We start from the raw sequence: 23,256 nt of genomic DNA, 5'->3' as shown, positions 1-23,256 counted from the left end.
TAATGCGCTTTACCTTCACTGGTTACCTGATGGGCAATGCTGCCACCTGCTGCCCCGGAGGGGGAACCACATACTACACATTAATATGTGCATTAACATGCCAATCACATATTACACATATTAACAGCAGTCTTATTTGATCCATTGTTCTCACGTTTAATGTTACATTATTTAGTATGAATTTTTGCATATCCTCCATTTAGCTCTCATTACCTCCCCTATGTCTCATTTTACAAGCAACATATTTCACTGACTGCTCTTTCACCGTCCATCCTCTTGTTATGACCCATCCTCTACTGCTATACAATCTTTGTTTCTTAAACTGCCTTTGCATTTTGTTGAATGAAATAGTGACATAAACTTTATTTGTTTCAACTGCTTCCACCCTGTGAAGTATCATCAGCATTGTTTCCACTGTATATACCAACGTGTTTTCTCTTTTCTGATCTCTACTTTCATCCCAGAAACAGAGCCATTTACCTCTCTGGTCAACAGATCCTCGTCACAGCTATTGTTTCTTTTTAAAATGTGTCTTTTTTGATTATATGTTTTGGCCGTGAGTGACCAAAAATGTAAAGCCTGCCATGTATACCATTGCACCATACATTTATGGCTTTCATCAAGGCAGTGTGCATATTTCACTGCAAAGAACCAGCACTGATGGATGGTTGGATATCAATAATATATTAGCACACCGTCCTTGAGCCACTACTCTTCTTATTATGACTGCAAACTGATTTCAGTTTTGCTGACCTCGTTGGTCTTAACATTTTGGCTTTTTTGGGGCCTAGATGACTTAAGTGTTTTCAAGATGACATGAGTAAAAACTGGAGATGGTTTAATGACTTTCAGAATCAGAATCAGATTTAGTGGATAAGTATGTGTACACAGACGAGGAAGTTAACTTTGCTTTTCCCACTGCTCTCATGTACTTTTACAGAAATAGAGATACAGCAAAAACAAGGCCAACAAAGCTGAACAGTTCTAAACATAAGCATTTAACTGCAATATGAATACGTAAATGTATATAAGAAAATATATTTGTAAAATCAACAATGACAAGTGAGAACAAGAATGCAGAGTGCAAAGATGGGATGATTATGTACACTTTATTTTATAAACATGAGGTAGGTGGATTTGACAGGATATGACTGTTTGCAGCATATACAGTATATGCAAAGTGCTAAAATTTGTATTTGAAAATTTGTTTTAAAAAAACTGTGCTTGTAAACTACAAAATATCACATATCATATCATGTAAAGTTACAGGGTTATTGCACTAAAATATTGACAGTGTGCAGTTTTCTGTATCTTCATCATCATGGCTTATGTGTAAAATTGGCTATTATTGATGCATGATTGATGCACAAGTGATTTGTTGGCATGCATGCTATTCTTGCAATTACCACTGAAGCGTGGCCTCACGATATCAAAAATTAAAACATTAGCTATTTAACCAGCTGTGTGTCAGAAAGATGATATCTTATGTTTAATGCATGCTGCCTTTTATATTTGTTATTTTGGTCTTTTTGTAAACCTAACCAAATAGCCTAAATGAAATCAAACTGTGACTGAAAACTGAGAAAAATAAAATAAAACTTGAATCTGATTCTTTGGGGTGAAATTCCTGTAAATAAACCATTCAGCCACCACACCCACATCAATCCAAAGAGGAGTTTATCGTTCTTCATACTGTGCAACAGGACCAGGGGAAAATAGCTGAATAGCAGCCGTCTAGCCATTTGCAGCGAAGTGCAAATAAACACTCCAAATTTTTAATCTAAAGGGGACATATTATACAAAATTACTTTTTATCGTCAATTCAACACAAATACGTGTCCCAAATGTTTCTACAAACCCTAAAACTGTGAGAAAAGACCATCCTCTCTTTTATTCACCTGCTCCATGTTGCTCAGCTAATGTGTGTCCCCTTCAGAGCTGGCAGACATGGATGTATTAAGACAACTGAACACAGCGTTTGAAGGCGAGGTTCATTCCTAAGAAAACTGCTTAGTGGTGCATGAAGTCAAAAAGTTCAACTGCCTAGTTATAAAATTACCTGGATCTTCGGCATTGTTGGGATAGTGGAGCATGTGCACTTGGGTTTCAGGTCTAACTTCCTGATAACCCTCCCATAATGAATGGGAATAAAATGATTTAATCGTGTGGCTCTTCTTGACTTCCCAAATCAGACTGAATGGATCAAATAATGATGGTGAAACTAATAATTTCACAGGTGTTGTGACTCTTAAAAAATGTATCAGTTGATGGTTCACAATGGTATGTCTATGGAAAAAAATGTTTTTGGGCCTGATGGCATCACATGACGGATGCCATTGTTGCAATTGCATGGTCTGGAAACTATGTAAAATTAGCATCAAAGCCTGGCGCACTTCCTGGTGGCTTGATGGCAGAGATGATGCTGGAGTTGATGGGAGATGCCTTTTCAGAGAGTTGACCAATCAGAGCCAACTACGCTCTCTGATGTAGGGGCCTTAAAGAGACAGGTGCTAAAACTGAGAGCGAAAAAGAGCAACACACTGTGTGCACAGTATGAGCAAAATGATGTGCTTTTTGAACATTGCAACATGTAAACACACTCTAGTAAGACCCCACAAATACAAGTATGAACCTGCAAATTAGCATAACGTGTCTCCTTTAATGACTCCTGTATAGTTTCTACTTTTATTTTTATTCTATATACTTTTCTGCATTAATCAGTACTTATTTCTGCTCTAACACATGATGAATTTGCTTGATTTTATTATTTAAAATACCTCAGTGGTAGTATCAGTAGTAGTAGTAGTACTAGTAGTAGTAGTAGTAGTAGTACCACTGGTGTGGCACTGACAGCCCTCCATACTGTCTGGAGGTGACGTGAGGAACGGGGCGTGGCTAACATTCCTCCCTCAGCGCACTACTTTGTCTCTACGTGGAGGAGGCAGGACTGCGAGCTGGACGCTGTCTGGGATTTCAGCCGCACCGACAGTGAGTACCAATTTCCTGGCAACTTCTAGACCAAGAGCTACTTACGGCTAGAGTTTGTCTCAGTAGCTTCTGCTAAAAATAACAGCCGTACCCTAATCTTTCATCCCTGTGATAGCCTCCGTCCACAGGGGTGGATTTGTAGGAGTGAACAGGGAGAGTTTCCTGCCCATAAAAGTTGCATGTCTGTCGCTAGCCGGCTAGCGTTAGCTACACCTTCACTGTAGCCTATTCATCCTCACGGCGCTGGATAGGTCCTAGAAATACTTTAATTTGGGAGAGGATAACTTTTAGTGGAAGAGCTACCACTCACTCTAACTAACTTCAGTATCTCAACATGAGTGTTAACTTAATTACTGTGTGTGCTTTGAAAAATGTACACATGGTCCATGTTTTATGAGAGGTTTTGGGAATATCATATTTGTGTTTGTGAGTAAGAAAGAAAGGTTTGTTTCTTTACTACGCCGTCACTCCCCGGAGGAAGGTGGAGTCTGAACTAATGTTTAAAAATGGCCCTTAAATACTGTAAACACACTCACACTTACAGTGTACACAAGATGCAGCCTATTGTGATGGGTCATATACAGTGTTAGGTGTCTGTAACCGCACTGTTTGCTCTTCTGATGACTGACTGACATTTCTGATAAATAGATAAGTTGATGTTGAATAGATCTACCCCTCCCTCCCTCTCTGTGCCACATGTCTTTGAAATAGCATGAGGCATTGACACAGTGGAGTTTGATCCTCTAAAAGACGATCCTTCCTTTATTCAAGTGGCTGTTACACTGTCTTGTGAAAGGTTGCTGAATGCTTTTAACACTGAAATGAGGCAGCCCAGGTTTGTTTTCTTGCTCTCATGTAAAACAGTGGTCCATGTGAATGTGTTTATTGCCCTGAGTGATTTACCAGATTTCTCCTGTAGAGCCATACGGGGCTGCAACGCACAAACATCTGGGATCCCGATTGCGGATCACTGCTGGGACAGCGTTGAACGACAAGACTGTGTGATACTATCAGAAAGACCCACATTTGAACTTAGATATATATATAAATATTGTGGCCTGGAACAAGAGGTGTGTTGTGGATACAGTCACTCATCAGCTGTCCTTTTCTTTGCATCACTGCCGTTGATTCCTGACAACACAGTCCAGTGTTTCTCGCTCTCTGGCCTTGGATCAGGCCTTGTTTTGCTTGTGCGGCAACATACTTTGATAGTGATGTTGCGAAAGATGTTTAATTTTTAAAGACAAACAGCTGAAGTAAAGTTTCGATTGTTCAATGCATTTCACTTTCAGTGGGCGCACACACAAGGTTCTACAACCTTGTGTGTGCGCCCACTGAAAGTGTTTTAACTGTAGACATGACATGCTTGATGATATCTCTGTAAGGACAAACCAGACAGTCCAGAAGGAGGAGGGTGTGTGCTTAGGGTTTGTCTCCGCCCTAACACACACACACGCACAAACACACACACTCTCCCCCCTCTGAATGAACAGGTTGCCCCACTTTCTGCACTGTCTGGATTTTAAACAGGTGCCTTCGCTTGTTATTTAAAGCAGTGAAAGTGATCAAGTTACTCATTAGCTGCACTCGTTTTTACTCATTTTGGAGTACTCTCCAGCTTGGTAGTTTTGTAACTTTAAATGATGTCAGCTGCATCTGTTTTTTTACAGCTAATTTCAATTAAAAAGCCCCCTCATCGAGGCTCTACGATGCCTTAAATGTGTTACTGTGTGAATAGAAAAAGTTCTAATGTCAGTCTGCATTGAAATACTCATAGTGATAGATTTTTTTTCCTGTATGGGGATGAATTGTGTAAAATTTGTATCTAGTGAAACACGACTGCTGATTTATGGCCATGCAAATTTATTATGTACCTAAGTTGAAGACAGGATAACATTACAGTGGATTGCATCAGCTGCTATTGTTTACTATACTTCTACATCTGCACCAAAATACACTAGTGTAATCATTAGTGTAGTCATTAACCTCCACAAGGGGAGTCTCGGCGTGTTATGGGGGGGTCGGGGTCAACAGAGGGGTTAACAGCCCCACAGCATGGAGGGATACGGTGTCTTCCTTGAGAGCAGACATCATCTTTAGGCTGCATGAGGAAAAATGTAGTATTTCACAATTTTTATGCCTTGATCATGTGGTATTTATTTTTTGTTGAGTAATTGCAGGCTGTAGGTGTGGTTCTTAACCTATAGCAGAACAACCTGTCTGATTCAGCAGTCAGTAACCTGTCTAATGACATTCTCAAGTGATGGTTGGTCCTGTGTTAACACCTTTGTTTTCTTCTACCTGCTGCATAATTTACTCCAGCCTTTCATTTGGTGAAAAGTAGTGGACTTTAGAGTGAAAGTTGTAAAGAGTAGCTGCTCATGGTGTAAAATATTGTCAGGGGACCATTTCATTTGAATATTTCCATGATGATTCACCATATACCCTAGCTTTGTGAGCTCTTATAACACCCCTAAACCCAGCCCAGGGCGTTCTGCTTTCAGCTGGACATGATGTCAGAGCTGTGCAGACTCCACAAACAGAGTTTGTTGTCGTCACCTCCTCCTTACCTGTCAGTGTGGCTGTGCTTATCTTATCCACACAGCCTGAAGAGGAAATAAATGGCTGGTGTTATAGACTGTTTGGTGTCTGTGAGTCAGTTTGCCTCACATCTGCAGGCGATTGTGACTGAGTAAAAATGTCCATGTTCTTGCAGACTATGTTGGGTGTGTGCATATGAACTTGACCACACTTGGGAAGGGTGCCCAGTCTATTTGTGTGCCTCACATTTCCCATGTAACTGTGTGGAAGAAACACTGGCAGGGTGGGGTGTATCGGCTCCACACATTTAACTCAGCCATCTGGGAACAGCCCTCCGCTTTAAATTGACAGAAAGATTCATCAAAGGCGATTGTAAACGGCGTCAATGTGCTGTTTTTGGCTCGACAATTAAAGCTGGTGCTTGGAAGGAAATTCTTGTGTATGGGTGATATGTAGTTGGAAAACTGAGCAAGAAAACCCAGAGGGTGACTTGAACGAGCGAGGCTGCAAAGCAAATCCAGTTGCGCTTGTTTTGCTACTGCTAGATATCATGTGACCTGGATGACTGAAAACCGTCACAGGCACGGTATGAAGAGGCTTTTTTGGGGTATTTTGAATTCCTCTTAATTTCAGTTAAAAATTGTGCAGTTTGGGAAATCTGTTCCCAATATAAATTTTTTAGTCGCAAGTACGGCAGCATCTTTCTGATCTATTAAAACTCTGAAAACAAGCGCTGACATTTCACTAGTAGAAAAGTGTTGATTTGCTTTAAGGCAACATGACACACCCCATTTAGGAGCTTGCAGTTGCGTTTACTTGTTGAAGAGTGCACAAATTTTCTCTTCTGCCGATGCACACAGTCCAGCTGTCAAAGACAGCAACTGTCTGTGGAGCCTGACACTCTGAACTCATTTTCTAGCGTTACACAGGATTTATTGCCGTGGTTTGTGATGGCCATTACAAACCCTCTATTCTTCTGTGCCACCAGTGATAGGTCTCACATTTGTCTGCTGCCATCTGTGCCCTTGCTCCATGTACTTAACCCCTCTTCTGTTTCCACTCTCCCCCTGTCGAGGGTGTGACGGGGGCTGGCAAAGGACGTAATGTTTGTCGGGCCTTATTGTAGCTGGGCTGACTTCAGCAACCACATTTCACATCCTTTTGGAGAAAAGTTAAATATAGCAACACTGGCATCGTCATTTTTCCTAATCGTTTAGTCAGGACTTTGCGCTTGCCTTGATTTAGAAGAAAAACACTCTGTTCTGTGATTCACGGAGGGGCATTTAAAAGTATCTCTGTTAATGTCTCTGCTGATTACAGTGATACATCTGACCTTGTTGTTGTTATCTAGAACCAGTTTTCTGCTGCATTGGGCTTTTGAATCTAAGTAATGATTTTGAAGGGCATTGTGTAGTTATATCATCACTTTGTTTTGCTTGTAAAAATAGTGTTACAGGAACTGAGTCACATTTTCAGAGACCACGTGGCTGCTGTTGAATCATCTCTCATGAACACTATTAATAGTTTCATTCATGGAAGAGGATGCACACTTTCTGGACGTTTGTCCATTGTTTGTCTGTCTGAATGTGTGCCTGTGAGGCTGCTGTGGCACAGAAAGGCTACTGTAGATGGCTGAAATCACTGAGAGAAATTCACCAAATCAGGCAGAATTAATTCTACCACTTATTACTCTTAATCAGATGGATTATGATCCTTTTGACAGTCCACTGTTCCCTAATATGGTTTTACAAATGCAGCACAGTGGAAACCAGAATTGCCCAGGATTTCTGACTAACGCACTGTTAAAATCAACAATCTGTACTTTAAATCAGGAAATGGGAACACTTTTCTGTCTGGAAAAGTCTGTGCTCCTGAGTTACCCGCAGTATAAACCTCATCTTTGTTTTGTGAACACTTGTGTTCGAGAGGAATGCCATCATACCAGTTTAGCCTCGGAGAGGGAGGCAGTACACCCTGCTCACCTCTCAGTAACTGAAGCTCAATCTGCCCAGGCCTCACGCATTCCTCCGCCACTACCGAACGGGAAGGAGGTACTCGGAGGAATTCCTTATTTTCAGTGGTTTTCAGATGGTTGCGTTGCCTCAGAGGAGTTCAGGAACACAGTGTTTCTTCAGTGGAGCAAAATGACTCAGATTGAGTCTCGCTGGCTGTACTGTGATACGATTTTGAATAAATCTTTCTATCCTCTGGGTGAGGACACTTTTCTCTGCTAAAATGCCAAGATAGAACCCAAACAGCTTCATGATAAAGCAGCATGAAAATGAATTTAATTTATAGAGCAGATAAAAAGGGATTATAGTAAAAAATGGTCAGTTTTAGAAGATTTGTCAGAAAGGGTTGTATAAATCATCTAATCCCCTAAAGGCTGAAGTAGTCTCAGCTTCTCTGGCAGTGTTTTTTTTTTACAGCATAGGCTCATTGCTATACAATGGAACTGACAGGAAATGACTTTGATTATGGGTGAGAGACGTGCTGGGAAAAGGAAAAGAGCTAAAGGGAGCAACTAAAGAGAACTGTAGATAGGATCAGCAGGGGCAGGGATCAGCAGGGATCAGTCGGGCAAATGAGGTACTACTTTGATAGTTTTCAGACCTGACAGAAGAGGGGGAGTAACTTCTGTTCTGTCTGTGGATGAAAGGTAACTTCTCCTTTGGCAAGGAGGCAGAAACGCTGAGACTGGTCTGTGGTCTCTGGACCCAGAAAGCTGCAGGAGTCTGGATTAGTTTCAAGGGCTGAGAGGAGGTTCATGGGGAGGGTGATGTAGATGGAGTTCCCCTCAAGTCTCCTGTCCTGTCGTTTCAAGACCCCGTTGCTGATTTGGTGTTCTTTTCCTCTCTACAGTCCCACCTTTCTCTGGCTGACCCCCTCAGGTCAATCACAGAAAAATGTCTGGAAAAATAACAAAGGAGGAGATGGAGGAGATGAGAGAGATATTTGGGAAAATTGGTGAGTAAAAGCCATGTTACCATGACAATATGTTATTATTTAGACACTGTAATAATTACGTGGGCAAAATATTTGCTTTATTTACTTTTAATATCACCTTTATATCACTTCTGATGGGTCTTTATTATTAATTCTGACATTTTGTCTACCAAGTGGCGAATAAGAACTATACCTCACAGTGTAAATTAAACCTGTTTGAGCCATATGTCCTGGTGTCTAATGATTCTTTTGGGGTTTCTGTAGATCTGGACAATGATGGACATATCTGTGATTATGAACTCCATGAGCTCCTCAAAGACGCCGGCCATGCCCTACCTGGATACATGGTTCGAGAGATCATCCAGAAACTCGATCGCAACAAGGACAATAAGATCAGCTTTGAAGAGTTTTTGTCGGTACGTTAAGAGGAGCTCAGAACGGCTCGTGCTGTCAAGCCTTTCGTACTGTGAGTCGGTCTTTGTTTTCCGCTCTCCCTGAAAGCACCTCGCCCTCCCGGATAAGGCCGCTATGCAAAGCAACTTTTAGCAGCTATATGCACAACAAGACATGCACGAGTTTAACAGCCTTGACAAACCACACACATGCACACACACACACACACACACACACACACACAGACACATACTCAGGGAACGTGGAAGTGAGGTCAGCAAAGTGGTGTGAGTTCCAGTATTTAGTTTCAGTGGTGATGAGGGAGCAGTGTTTTAGGGAGAGCAGTCATTCACAGGGGCAGCTTCTGGTACAGGAGTGCGAGGGTCAAAAACATGTGTTTCACCTTTTCTATGATCCTGTTTCAGGTTATGTGGCTGCTTAGTTGGTCATTAGCAACTTTAACGCTGACTGTCTGTTCTTACAATTGTTCTATACAATTTGTGGAGGTAATCACTCTTGGCCCAAGGATCATCTGATTGATCAGCTGATTTGAGTTGCAGCCTGTCATGCTGTGTTCATGTGCTGGCGGGAAGGGAGGACATCAGTGACTTCCAAGTCGGCTGCTAAATCGCATTGTTCCATTGTGTTAGAGAGGTGTGTCTGCACTCTGCGCTTTGATGAACACCGCTTTATAAAATATCTTCTTATAAATGCCAACAACCTAGATTAAATGCATGTAGAATTAATGTGAATATCCTCTTTTTCTCCTGTTAAGCTAAACTAAATAGCTTTTTGCTAACTGGCAGCATTAATGGAAATCCTTATCGTCTGCACATGGTCATGACTCTCTTGTTGTGGTTACTTTTTGTACCAAGAGAGACCAAAAATGCCAGCTGGCAGCCTGTGACCTTGTGTGTGTTTGTGGTAAAATGTGCTGTTCTTTTTAAACCAGTCTCCCAATGCCAGGCTGAATAGCTCATTGTGGTCACACCAACGCCTGTGGGGCTGAGGTCACTGATGGAGCAGCGATAACTTCAGGTTCAGGAAATATCCCACATATTAGCATAGAATACGTATTGTCAGATCAGCTTTGCCCAAGGCCGCTCGCATTACTGCACTACTGATAAGCTACACACAGTGTGGACTGATACCACAGAACTCTCTATGGTCACATTAGTCATGATTTCATGTTTAGAGATAATTATTTAATGCTGGGATGTGGGGACGAGTCTGAGGGTGGTGTTAGTGTGGAGGATGATAACAGCTTTGGTCTTGGTGGTTTCTGTTAACGGTAATAACTGCAATAGAGTGGCACACTCCCACTCTACACTGTAATACCTGGATGTGTAGTGAATGCACAGTCTCATGTTAAATCATCACAGTGTACTTAAACACACAACACAACACCGGTTGTTATTATGAGCCCATCAGCCCGATCTTTCATATTAATAAACAGACCATTTCCTCTGTATTGTAAAGCTCACTTACAAGTCTAGATGTTCACTGCATCTTCTCAGCCCTTTAGCTGGCAGGTCGGCTTCATGTTTTCATGCCAGTGAGGAGAAAGTCGAGCTGTGCTGCTGTATCTGCCGAGTGGCCTCGGCTGTCATGGTGGCTAACAGGAGCTCAACAAGGGATGCAAACAGCTGTAAAAGGAGAGAAGATGATTGAGGCTTTTGCACAGAAGTATGACTGAAACTAAGGATTCTTTTTTTTTTTTAAACCACTGATTGATCTATTTATTTTTGGTTAAAGTTGAAATTTCTAAAAAAAATAATGACACATACCCACCATGAGTGATTTATGGTGGCAAAAATGATCTGTTAGAAATAGATTCACCAGAATCATGGTGTGATAAGACAACTGTGGTTGATCTGGTTGTGATTTCTTAGAATAGATTTACAGATATTTACTCCCAGCGGACACTTAATTAGATACACCTGTACAAGCCAATGCAATCTAATACAACAGCTCTGCCATAAAGTCGACTTTTATGACGTCTAAAATTAACACTCTCATAAAGGTCTTATTTAAATAACATGTTTTAGCATTGAGGTCATAGTCCTCAATGGTGTGTGCTGGTCTGCATTATATTCAAAGGTGTTTCTAGTTCTCTAGAAATAGTATTTCTAATTTTTAAATATTTCTAATAGGGAGGATAAAAAATTTGAAACACCTTTCAGTACAGTATAGTCCATTACAACAGCACTTTAACTATGACCCCAGTCATAAACATATAATTACATTTGATATTTGTTGCAAAGCTGGTATAATTAAATTGCATTAGATTGGACAGGTGTGGCCACTGGGTGGAGATTCAGATTATGATGAGTTCAGATAATCTGGTGATGATTTCTTTGTTTAAACTAATGCGACGCTAACGCTACCAACAGGCTACAACTGAACCCTTGGCAGAAAACTACAATAAACTGCAGAAGGCAGTTTTGTTCATTATTAATGACACAAGTAATGTCGAATCAGTTAATTAAAAAATGTTTGATTACTGTTTATGTAAACATCAAAAATGATTAATTAACTGGCCAAATCAATGAATTAGTTGACTTCTACGAAGCAATCACTTATCCACAAATCGAAATGTACATATCTACATGTCTTAAATATTCCATAAATTTCAGCCTAAAACAATAACGTAGGACATGAAGGACAAGAGATAATTTGTCTCTGAGTGTCTTTTGGTCTGGTTTTAGATCATCCAGGAGCTGAGGGGCAGTGAAATAGCAAAAACCTTCCGCAAGGTGATCAACAGAAAAGAAGGCATCCTGGCTATTGGAGGGACGTCTGAGCTGTCAAGCGAAGGCACACAACACTCGTTCTCTGGTAAGACACACACTCACACACACACACACACACACACACACTGGCACTGTCTCTTCCTCTTTCCAGTCGCTGCTGATGTTTGTCATTACCTGTTGATTTTGTACCTTCATGATCCACTGAAATGAGTCATTACGATCGCCTTTTAACTGATGCCTCTATATGGTCATCGTTACAGAGGAGGAGCGATACGCCTTTGTGAACTGGATCAACACTGCCCTGGAAAAAGACCCTGACTGCCAACATGTCCTGCCCATGGATCCCAACACAGACTCTCTCTTCACGTCTGTCGGAGACGGTATAGTTCTCTGGTGAGACTTCCTGTTTTCACTTCAAGCCAGCAACACTACTCCCCTCCCTCGCCGAGATACCCGCTCTAAAAACAAATGTCAAATACCTGACTGTCAGTGCACTTTTTACTGTGATCACATTCTGGCTGGAAAAAAGACAAATATGAGCCTGTTTTGGTGAATATTAATCAACCGTAACAACATTCCTCTTTGCATTGCAGAGGCGATATTAATACTAATACAAAAGTATCTACTACATTCATTGAAAAATAATCAGAAATAATTACATATTGTTCCAGATCAATGTTGCTTTTTAGATACTTCATCAAATGATTGATAAAATGTCATGTTTGGTTATGCACAGCAAAATGATCAACCTGTCAGTGCCAGACACTATCGACGAGCGGACCATAAATAAGAAGAAGCTGACACCGTTTACAATACAGGTCAGTTAAATACTCAACATGCTTCTCTTACTTCTCCTTTTTTTTATGTGGATTTTCCAGCAGCTGATGATTTGTACCTTACAGGAGAATCTGAACCTGGCCCTGAACTCAGCCTCTGCTATTGGGTGCCATGTGGTGAACATTGGTGCTTTAGACCTGAAAGAAGGGAAGCCCCATCTGGTGCTGGGCCTGCTGTGGCAGATCATCAAAATCGGGCTGTTTGCAGACATCGAGCTCAGCAGAAATGAAGGTACAGGGCGTAGCTGATAGGTCCGTTACAGAACGCGTATTTGAGCTGGTGTTCCTATCACCAGGGTTTCCTGGTCTGTTGTCAAGTTGATTAACTGGTCATTAACACCCCTTGACAGCGCTGGCGGCATTGCTGAGAGACGGGGAAACCCTGGAGGACCTGATGAAGCTGTCTCCAGAAGAGCTGCTGCTACGCTGGGCAAACTTTCACCTGGAGAACGCTGGCTGGCAAAAAATCAACAACTTCAGCTCTGACATTAAGGTCGGCCTACACACTAACATTTTGAGGTTTTTGTCTGTAGGTTAGTTTTTGTCACCCATTCTTCACCTGTTTGTTTCCACGCACCAACACAGGTGTCTATCAGCACTCTGGGCAGACACTGCATGTTTGTGTTTGCACAAACTGACTCAAATATCCGCCTCCACTGCTCCACAAATAGGATTGAATGGGTCGTGTCTCTGTCTGGCTAACACTGGCAAGGTGTCTAATGTGTATGTAAGCACATGAAATGTGCATATTTTTGGTTAATAAGGCAAAAAGTACTTGAATTTTTTTATTACTAAAAAAGCTCAGATGATTAAAAGCAATTACTGGCAGACGTACAGTATTTGTTGGCTGGAAAATGTCATTACACTGTGACTGGCGCTCCATAAATCACCCAGACAGGTATGCGAGCTGCACCTGTGTTTGTACCGGTCTGGTTATAGATAGATAGATAGAAATACTTTATTGATCCCCGAGGGGAAATTCTGGTGCTACAGCAGCAAAAGAGCAAAAGCGAGTAAAAGTGACCACCACCATGAATACAACATAAATAAGCAGATAAATTGATAAAAAGATTAAAACCAAAGTGCGAGTTAAATAAAATAAAATAAAATAAAAACTATAGTGCACATTAAAGAACAGAAATACATATTTGTTAAATAGCAGAGGGTGCTGAAAGCTCTCTGCCAGCCAGAGTTGACTAGTTAAAAAGTATCATCTGTGGTTTTTCCCATGCTGTCTCTTATACGTTCAGATCAGAAGTTTTCTGAGTTACTTTGCCTTTTTTTTTTCATCTGCAGTCTAATTCTATGAAAGGTCATTTTAAAATTCAGCATTTGTTTTTAATGTATAATTTCATATCTTGTACTTAATATCTGCCAAATATAGGGAAAATCTAATATCTAATCTAATCATATAGGGTAAATGCAGTACTACACATTTGGAGAAACCAAAAACATCTAAATACTTTATTTAATCAGGTAATGAGCCAAAATACAAAACACTCACAGGCTGCACCAAGTTGTCAATACTTCACTTATCTATAATATATCTACTACTATATATAATGTCTTTATCTATACTATTGCCTCACTCTGAATATAGCTATCGTAATGAGATTACAATCATGTTACACAGTGGATTTTCTTATATGTTCATCATTAGAAATCATAAATTTTTGTTTGTTATTTTCCAGGACTCAAGGGCTTATTTCCACCTCCTGAATCAAATCTCTCCGAAAGGCACAGAGGAAGACCAGCCACGCATCGACATCAACATGGCAGGCTTCAGCGTAAGCACCTCCACAGCTGAGTATCGTCACCACATGGCAACAGCTGCACAGTGTGTCTGATCAGAGCGTGTGTGTGTCTGTGTGTGTCTGTGTGTGTCTGTGTGTGTCTGTGTGTGTCTGTGTGTGTGTGTGTGTGTGTGTGTGTCTGTGTGTGTCTGTGTGTGTCTGTGTGTGTCTGTGTGTGTCTGTGTGTGTCTGTGTGTGTCTGTGTGTGTGTTGTTCAGGAGAAAGACGACATGAAGAGGGCAGAGGCCATGCTGCAGCAGGCCGACCGGCTCGGCTGTCGACAGTTTGTCACCCCAGCTGACGTCGTCAGTGGAAACCCCAAACTCAACCTTGCCTTTGTGGCCAATCTGTTCAACAAATATCCAGCCCTGACCAAACCTGAGAATGAGGACATTGACTGGGGACTGTTGGAAGGTGGGTGTGGAGAGCAGATTGTGGATTATTAACCTCTCATTTTTTCACATATCTCCCACTATCCATGTCCGCCACCATCATGAAGATAGCATGGAGGTCAGAAAAAATATCTGGAATTAATGATAAAGAGTTTAACACTCAAACTAGTCTGCATTTTCAGAATGAATGAAAGTAGATTTTCAGGGTGTTAAACAGCCTGAGCAGAACCAGCTCTGAATAAACATGTTTTTTGTTTGCTAACTAACCGGCCTGTGAGCTTATTTTAACATAGAAACTAATTTTATTACTAGAATGTGACAAAAAGTCACTCCTAACTTTGGCTCCTACAGGACACATTGTTTAATTAAATCCCATGATCCTTTGCTGTCTAGGTGAGACACGAGAAGAGAGGACGTTCAGAAACTGGATGAACTCTCTGGGGGTGAACCCACATGTCAATCATCTGTATGGGTGCGTGCCACAAACACAACACAAGGACCGTCGCTAATGTCACTCCTGTGTAGAACTGCCACCTGCAGAGTAGATCTCATATTTTCCTCTTTACATCTTACTTAATGTTAATGATTATCAAACACAACTTTGTCTTCTAGAGACCTACAGGATGCCATGGTCATCCTTCAGCTCTATGAGAAGATTAAAGTGGTCGTCGACTGGAACAACAAGGTCAACAAGCCTCCGTACCCCAAGCTGGGAACCAACATGAAAAAGGTAGATCAGAGTCCTTTTAAGCCAGCCAAGGAAAAGAAAATGTTTTAGTTCTTTGTCCAACTAACTCATTTTGTGCCCTCAGCTGGAGAATTGTAACTATGCAGTGGAACTGGGCAAACAAGCCAAGTTCTCCCTGGTTGGCATCGGCGGGCAGGACCTGAACGATGGCAACGCTACCCTGACTCTGGCAGTGGTGTGGCAGCTGATGAGAAGGTGAAACGGGGCTTCACTTCCAAATAGAAATACATTTAATTCTTTTAAAATATAAAGAACTAAAAATGACAAATGAGGCTCCTTAAAAGTATTTTCTGAGACCAGCAGACATAAAAGTAGATCACTATCAAGGAAGCAGTCTGCTTCTCTGCCAAAAAAAAGAATCAAAATACTCATAATATTTGATGCTAAATGAATACGGCTGCCTGAGTATTTACTGTAAACACTCTCCATGCTCGTACTTGGTAACCTCCATTTCATGCCAGTGGTGTTGTTAATGTGTGTGCTCCTTCAAATCAAGGCCACATTTCCATAAACTCAGTCTGCCTCCCCGTCACAAAGAATGTGTGTTGACATATTTAGTGGTTCCCCGTACTTGATACGCTTTGTGTGAGAGTTCCCAAGGTTTGAGTGACCCAGAAATCACAACAATTCAGAGGTCCAGGCTGCTTGACAAGACCATGTGTATTTCAAGTTAGTTTGTTTGTTCTTAAAATGCAAAACAAATGGTCCAGTATTAATTTCTTCATTTTTGGTCAAGTTCCAAAGATCATTAAACTGGAGTGCTCGGGTCACACACATAACAAACACACTGCTTCTCCACTCTTTCAGATATACGTTGAATGTACTGGAGGACCTGGGTGATGGACAGAAAGTAAATGATGACATCATTGTAAAGTGGGTGAACAAAACATTGGCAGAAGCTGGAAAATCAACCAAGATCTCAAGCTTTAAGGTGAACCTCTTTATTACATTTCTGTGAAAATAACTATGTAGATTAATTTAAGATAACTTCATATGGAACTTATAAAAGAGACATGTCACTAAACAATCTAATCTGGGAGGTCTTTTCAGCTCTTTCTAAAGTTTTAACCACATCTCACAGTCGGTGAATGGTGCTAGCTCAGATGTTATTTCGTAACTGAAGTGTCCGTCATGTGCTAACACATGGTCGTACGTGAGGGGGGACTTCAGTGTCTAATTTTTTGGAGCCTGCTCGCTTATGAAGACCATGAGATGCGGTTGAAAGCTAAGAAAGAGCTAGTAAGCAGAACTATCCAGCTCAAATGACTTAGTTCCACATACTGTTCCCAGGTCAAGACTGAACTTAGAAAATGGGAAAGATGAGTTTTTACATTTTTATTGTATCAAAACGCCAAAATCTGTGAAAGGCACTAAAGTTCCCCGTCAACCCGTGTGTCAGACCCTTACTTTGTGCCTCTCGTGATCAGGACAAGGAGATCAGCAGCAGTTTGGCAGTACTGGAACTGATAGACGCCATCCAGCCTGGCAGCATCAGCTACGAGCTGGTAAAAACCAGCAGCCTCTCCGAAGAGGACAAGCTGGAGAACGCCAAGTAAGACTGTCTACTGCAAAAAGAAAGAGAAGCAGCAATTACTTTGGTAACCATGTGTTACACGAGTTAACCTCTTTGTCATTTCCAGGTATGCCGTCTCTATGGCGAGGAAGATCGGAGCCCGCGTCTATGCTCTCCCAGAAGACCTTGTGGAGGTCAAGCCCAAATTGGTGATGACAGTCTTTGCCTGCTTGATGGGTCGGGGGATGAAGCGAGCCTGAGAGACTGGCTGGGATCGTTGTGATGCTTACTTAACTCGTACCCACAAGCGTTTTGAAAGAGCTCCCCCAATTGAAGGAATTAAAGTGAAATTTTTTTTTTTTGAATGAGAATAACGATGAAGTCAAAATCAGAAATTTGCATGTATCCCTGCCTTTTTTTAGGTGTTAACTGAAGATTAATGTCCTCTTATTTAAAGCGAGTCCACATTAGTAAAACTTCCAAAGAGATGGGTCTCTTGTTACAGAGGACAACATGTTACTTTCAATATGCAGAACTCTCGATTAATGTATAAGAATGCTGTTTTGTTTTTTTGTTTTTTAAGCAAGTATGCATATTTCCAGCTGCAGCTGCAAGGTTGTTTACATATTTTTACTCAGACTGATAAGTAAATTATATCCTTGACTAAGCAACACACATTCCTGAATACCATACTTATGAATAAATGCTTGACAAGGCAAAAAAAAAGAAAAAAAAAAAGTCAGAGGCAGGATGTTTAGGTGGAGCACACATTTGGAAGAAGAAAAAAAGAAGAAACCACCCAAACATTGCGTCTCACTTAATGAAGTACAAGCATGTCTTAATAACTGGCACCATAAACTTCTACTTATCTGTCTACAGAAGCCATACGGTCAAATTATAGTTGTGACCAGCCCGATGTGCTGTCTGTATTCTTGTACTCGTCATTTGTTTGTTTCTTGGGATTATTACATGAGGTAAATGCTGTTATTGGGGGTGTCTAGTCTTTGTTGTATTGGGCGTCTGTCTTTTTTTTTGTCTGTTACATTGGATGAGGAGCAGGCTGACTGGACTCTCCTGGCTTCTGCTGTGCCTTCCTCTCGTCTCGAAGACGACTTGTACTCTTTCCCTTTTTCTTTTGTATCCAACATTACCAAATATAAACAGTTACTTCATTCCTGGTAGTTTCTCGAAAAAGGCCAAATTGTACTTGGTCTAGTGTTCATCTCTACTCTCAAGTGCTTTACTTGTAACAATAAATATGACTTTGAAAACTGCTCAACTGTTTTTATCTTTTGTAGTTTCTTAAAAAGGCAGTTGATCGCACCTCTCATTTTGCCCTTGTTATCCCAAGTAGGACTCTAATCATAAATGGGTTCTTACAGTATTTTCTTTTCAAATATCAAACTATGTTTATTCCTGATTGAAAAAACTTACAAGTAAGGTTGTATTTCATGACATAAATCTGAGGATGTTTTGAATAAATGCTCTTTGGGAAGAATTCTACGTCTCATTAGATAAACTAACTTTCATTTTGCTGATAAAACACCATTAAAACAACAATACTATAGAAGAATGAAAATTAAAGTCTAAGATGAGACAAATGTCATTATTTAATACTCTAATGATACTAGTGTTCTGCCAATGGGACTGACCGATCTGTGGTTTTAGTAGGCATCCTATCTCAAACAGCACCCTCACTGATAAAATAAATGTGGTGGACAGAATAATGGAAACTGTTGATATAACACCATGCAATTAAACAGCACCACTGACAGCAGCCCTCAAAATGACTAGAAAGTTGAATCCACACTTGACACATTATAACCCTCATGAAGGTGGGATGAAGTGCAGGACTGTTAGATTAGACTGCAGTAAATTTAACTAGATGTATGGCTACATTTAATAGAACAGTTCAACACGCTTAAGGTTTAAGGCTGTTTAGCTTAGCTTAGCTTAGCTTAGCTTAGCCTAGCCTAGCTTAGTTTAGCTTGGCGTTAAGACTGGAAATGGGTAGCTTGGCTATGTACTCACCTACAAGCACCTACAAATTAACACGTTTTATCATCTGCATTTATCATTTTATCATTAACGGAAAAGCTCCAGGCTGTAGTTTTAGGGGTGCTAGTAGCTATGAGCCGGGCGCAGTGTCACTGGGGGGTTGCCAGGCAACCAGTGAGTACCAAGCAGAGGCAGGCTAGCAGTTGCCCCCTGCTTCCAGTCTTTATGCTAAGCTAGGCTAACAGGCTGCTGGTTGCAGCTTCATATTCACCTCACAGACAGTAAAGTAGTGTCAATCTTCTCATCTAAAGCGAAGTCTTGGCAAGAGAACGAGTAAGTGTAAATCCCAAAAGTTGGACAACCTGCTGGATGAAAACCCTAGACACTTTTATGATCCCAGCTTTGACATAATTTTGTTTTTTACTACCGCCTGCTTCTCCTTTCTCTTATCTCAGTTTCTGATGAATGGCACCTATATATATTTTGTTGTTAGTCTTTCCTCCCCCTGCTGCTTGTTAGTGCCTAACTGTCAAGTCTACCAAAGAGGAAATGCACTGGGGCTGAGCACAATCATTTAACATTTCTGCAAACACGTAAATTAAAGTAAGTACAAAGTAAGTTGTAATGATGTTTCCATGTTAATAAGAGATTTTTCTGTTGCCACATGTGATCTATGTACTCTCTTGTTTATGGGGAGGATTTTCTTCACAGTCCACCGATAGTCTTGCAGTACATCAGGGGACAGCGGTGGCAGATTGTAGTTTACTGTTCACTGGTCTGAATCACAGTCAGATCTGAAGTCCTCTGGGCTTCGCTCCCTGAAGGGTCTCTCAGTAAGACTCCAGCCCTCTTGTTTTCCAGTGATCTGATTAAAGCTGAGACTGTCGGAGAGCTGGATGATGAGGAGGCCGTCTCCTGTGGCCTTCATCGTCTGGATTTTCAAGCTCCATTTGCATCAGAGAGTGTGTCTGTGTGGTGTTGGACAGAGAGTTTGGATTTATAGCAGGTACCGTGAAATCACACGAGACCATTATAACATCAAGAGTTGATTAAAAATCCCAAACACATTCCTGAAATGATTTTTATCAGCAACAGAAGTTGCGAGAGGAAGAGGGAGAGGAAGATTGGGCAACAACTAGTCCGTAGTAAAAAGGTTTCAGGAAAAAAAATCAATTGTTCAAATTTTCCAAATGATGACCTGGGTAATAGAATCAGCTAAGTAAATGTAATGTTAGTAGCCTCATGTTACACAAAATATCAAACCAACCTATTCAGACCTTTACTTATGTAAATGTACTCTCAAGCACAAGTGAGTACAAGTACAAGTCCTGCATTCAAAATCCTAAGTAGTAGTGTTTTTTATTTTATATTACACTGTTTTATTTATTTATTTAAAATAGTTGATAGTTTGACCTGAAACAGTTATTTCGATTGAATCATGTGAGAAGTTTAGATGGGAAATCTTTTTTGGACCTGCTAACAATTAATAAACATCTGCAACATGACAAGAAGCCACAAGTAGATGCTGATTTAAGGGGTTATAAGCTAAAGACTAGTTTAAACTTTAGCAATGTGTTGTATATTATCTGAGAAATACCTAATAATTATATCTGTCAAATAAATGTAGTGCAGTAAGAAGCTTCATATTTCAGTCTAAAGTTTGGTTGAGAAGAGCTATGAAGTAGCACAGATTGAAAATATTTATATAAAGTAATTAATTAAAATAAAAAAATTTATTAAATTCTTTTTTTTCCTCATCAATCTACACACAATACTCCATAATGACAAAGTGAAAAAAGTTTTTTAGAAATTTTTGTACATGTATTAAAAATAAAAAACTGAAATATCACATGTACATAAGTATTCACACCCTTTGCTATGACACTCAAAACTGAGCTCAGGTACATCCTGTTTCCACTGATCGTCCTTGAGATGTTTCTACAACTTGACTGGAGTCCACCTGTGGTAAATTCAATTGATTGGACTTGATTTGGAAAGGCACACACCTGTCTATATAAGGTCCCACAGCTGACAGTGCATGTCAGAGCAGAAACCAAGCCATGAAGTCAAAGGAATTGTCTGTAGACCTCCGAGACAGGATTGTATCGAGGCACAGATCTGGGGAAGGGTACAGAAAAATTTCTGCAGCATTGAAGGTCCCGAAGAGCACAGTGGCCTCCATCATTCGTAAATGGAAGAAGTTCAGAACCACCAGGACTCTTCCTAGAGCTGGCCGCCCGTCCAAACTGAGCAATCGGGGGAGAAGGGCCTTGGTCAGGGAGGTGACCAAGATGGTGACCCGATGGTCACTCTGACAGAGCTCCAGCGTTACTCTGAGGAAATGGGAGAACCTTCCAGAAGGACAACCATCTCTGCAGCACAGCACTCCACCAATCAGGCCTTTATGGTAGAGTGGCCAGACGGAAGCCTCTCCTCAGTAAAAGGCACATGACAGCCCGCTTGGAGTTTGCCAAAAGGCACCTAAACGACTCTCAGACCATGAGAAACAAGATTCTCTGGTCTGATGAAACCAAGATAGAACTATTTGGCCTGAATGCCAAGCGTCACGTCTGGAGGAAACCAGGCACTGCTCATCACCTGGCAAATACCATCCCTACGGTGAAGCATGGTGGTGGCAGCATCATGCTGTGGGGATGTTTTTCAGCAGCAGGAACTGGGAGACTAGTCAGGATAGAGGGAAAGATGAATGCAGCAAAGTACAGAGACATCCTGGATGAAAACCTGCTCTAGAGCGCTCAGGATCTCAGACTGGGGCGACGGTTCACCTTCCAACAGGACAACGACCCGAAGCACACAGCCAAGATAACGAAGGAGTGGCTTCGGGACAAGTCTGTGAATGTCCTTGAGTGGCCCAGCCAGAGCCCAGACTTGAACCCCATTGAACATTTCTGGAAAGACCTGAAAATAGCTGTGCAGCGACACTCCCCATCTAACCTGACAGAGCTTGAGAGGATCTGCAGAGAAGAATGGGAAAAATGCCCCAAATGCATCATACCCAAGAAGATTTGAGGCTGTAATCGCTGCCAAAGGTGCCTCAACAAAGTACTGAATAAAGGGTGTGAATACTTATGTACATATATTTCAGTTTTTTATTTTTAATACATTTGCAAAAATTTCTAAAAAAACTTTTTTCACTTTGTCATTATGGGGTATTGTGTGTAGATTGATGAAGGAAAAAAGAATTTAATCCATTTTGGAATAAGGCTGTAACATAACAAAATGTGGAAAAAGTGAAGGGGTCTGAATACTTTCCATACCCACTGTATACTAAAACAACAAATTAATTGTCTGCTTGCTTTGTGATGTTTCTCCCTTTTCTCCAGTGTCAGAAACGTGTGGAGCAAAGACACTGCCAGGAGCTTTTCCCAGAGGACGCTCATATCTGGGCTCTTAACCATTCACAGATTTCCCCGCCATGCATCCCAACCTGCCAGCACCCTGAGGGGACTCACTTCAAGACGAAGCTCATAGACGAGGCTCGTGTTGCAGGAACGGGACTTGTGATTGGAGTGTTGGATGCAGTTAGATTTTTCCTTTCATAACATCCACTGTGGGCACCGAGGATGGACTGGCCGGGAAAGAGCTGCTCTGGGTGTGTCCGTGTGAAGTCACCATCAGGATTTTATTGGAGTGACTGAAGGAAAACTAAATGTGAGAATAATTTATTTTTCCTCTTATTCTGTTTTTGGCAAATATAATTCTAATTTATCAAGAATAAAGATTTTTTTGTGGAGCAGTGAAGTTTAATATTGATTTAAAAAAAAAAAAAATGTGTTATTTGATTTTTACAGCAGTGTGTGTTGCTAGTGAAACAAATAGAAGCTCCATCTCACGGTGTATCAAAGAAAGCCTATAATTACATAATGTTTGCATGCAATCTTGTTACCACTTAATTTAAATTCTATTTAGTTATTAATTAGTTTGTTTGTCTTTTTTAGGTTAAGTTAATTTCCTATTAATAACTATGTAGTTTGGCACTTATTGGAAAATAAAATTGTATTACTTTTTCATTGATGATTGGCAATGTTACTGCCAATGTAAATAATCCGATAATTAGTGCTGAATTACAATACTCTTTCTGGGAAACTTTCTACAAAATAATTGGGAAATGAATGCACACAAAATACTTTTCCATTGTCCTTATTTTGCTCGGTGAACCCAGTGGCTCTCGGCGGTCATGTCACACACATGACACACTTGGTTTCAGGCAGCTCTCTGGTTTCCTAAGTGATGCGGCTCCTGAGGGAGAGCAGCTGATTGGCTCACTAAGCCACAGGGCTTCAGGCCAACTGTGTGTGTGTTTTCGCTAATGATCCGCCAATTAGACATGCAAT

At 40.9% G+C, this 23,256-nt stretch overlaps 1 protein-coding gene across 2 annotated transcripts; it reads left to right on the top strand.

Annotated features, from left to right (window-relative positions):
• Positions 1 to 2,928: 2,928 nt before the first annotated feature.
• LOC139212961 (plastin-3-like) lies at positions 2,929 to 18,177 on the top strand. Of its 2 annotated transcripts, none has more exons than XM_070843546.1 (16): positions 2,929 to 2,988; positions 8,392 to 8,496; positions 8,740 to 8,891; positions 11,577 to 11,706; positions 11,882 to 12,014; positions 12,358 to 12,439; positions 12,524 to 12,689; positions 12,808 to 12,950; positions 14,149 to 14,244; positions 14,469 to 14,664; positions 15,036 to 15,114; positions 15,255 to 15,372; positions 15,455 to 15,585; positions 16,198 to 16,321; positions 16,818 to 16,942; positions 17,031 to 18,177. In XM_070843546.1, exons 2-16 carry the CDS (start codon positions 8,436 to 8,438, stop codon positions 17,161 to 17,163), a joined length of 1,869 nt encoding a protein of 622 aa, XP_070699647.1. In that variant the 5' UTR covers positions 2,929 to 2,988; positions 8,392 to 8,435; the 3' UTR covers positions 17,164 to 18,177. The 2 variants fall into 2 exon arrangements, with proteins under 2 accessions (XP_070699647.1, XP_070699648.1); XM_070843547.1 differs by lacking the exon at positions 2,929 to 2,988 and adding an exon at positions 8,098 to 8,188.
• The last annotated feature ends 5,079 nt before the right edge of the window (positions 18,178 to 23,256 follow it).

Source organism: Pempheris klunzingeri, chromosome 14, assembly GCF_042242105.1.
Source record: "Pempheris klunzingeri isolate RE-2024b chromosome 14, fPemKlu1.hap1, whole genome shotgun sequence".
Lineage (NCBI taxonomy): Eukaryota > Metazoa > Chordata > Actinopteri > Acropomatiformes > Pempheridae > Pempheris > Pempheris klunzingeri.
This window is presented reverse-complemented; position numbering and strand designations above follow the sequence as displayed.

What these genes read in the sequence shown, in the direction of transcription:
- LOC139212961 (XM_070843546.1), top strand. Translation starts at nt 8,436, where the DNA reads ATGTCTGGAAAAATAACAAAGGAGGAGATGGAGGAGATGAGAGAGATA. An exon ending in CACACAACACTCGTTCTCTG is followed by an intron (nt 11,707 to 11,881) that starts GTAAGACACACA and finishes TCATCGTTACAG; the next exon opens with AGGAGGAGCGATACGCCTTT. An exon ending in GTGTGGCAGCTGATGAGAAG is followed by an intron (nt 15,586 to 16,197) that starts GTGAAACGGGGC and finishes CCACTCTTTCAG; the next exon opens with ATATACGTTGAATGTACTGG.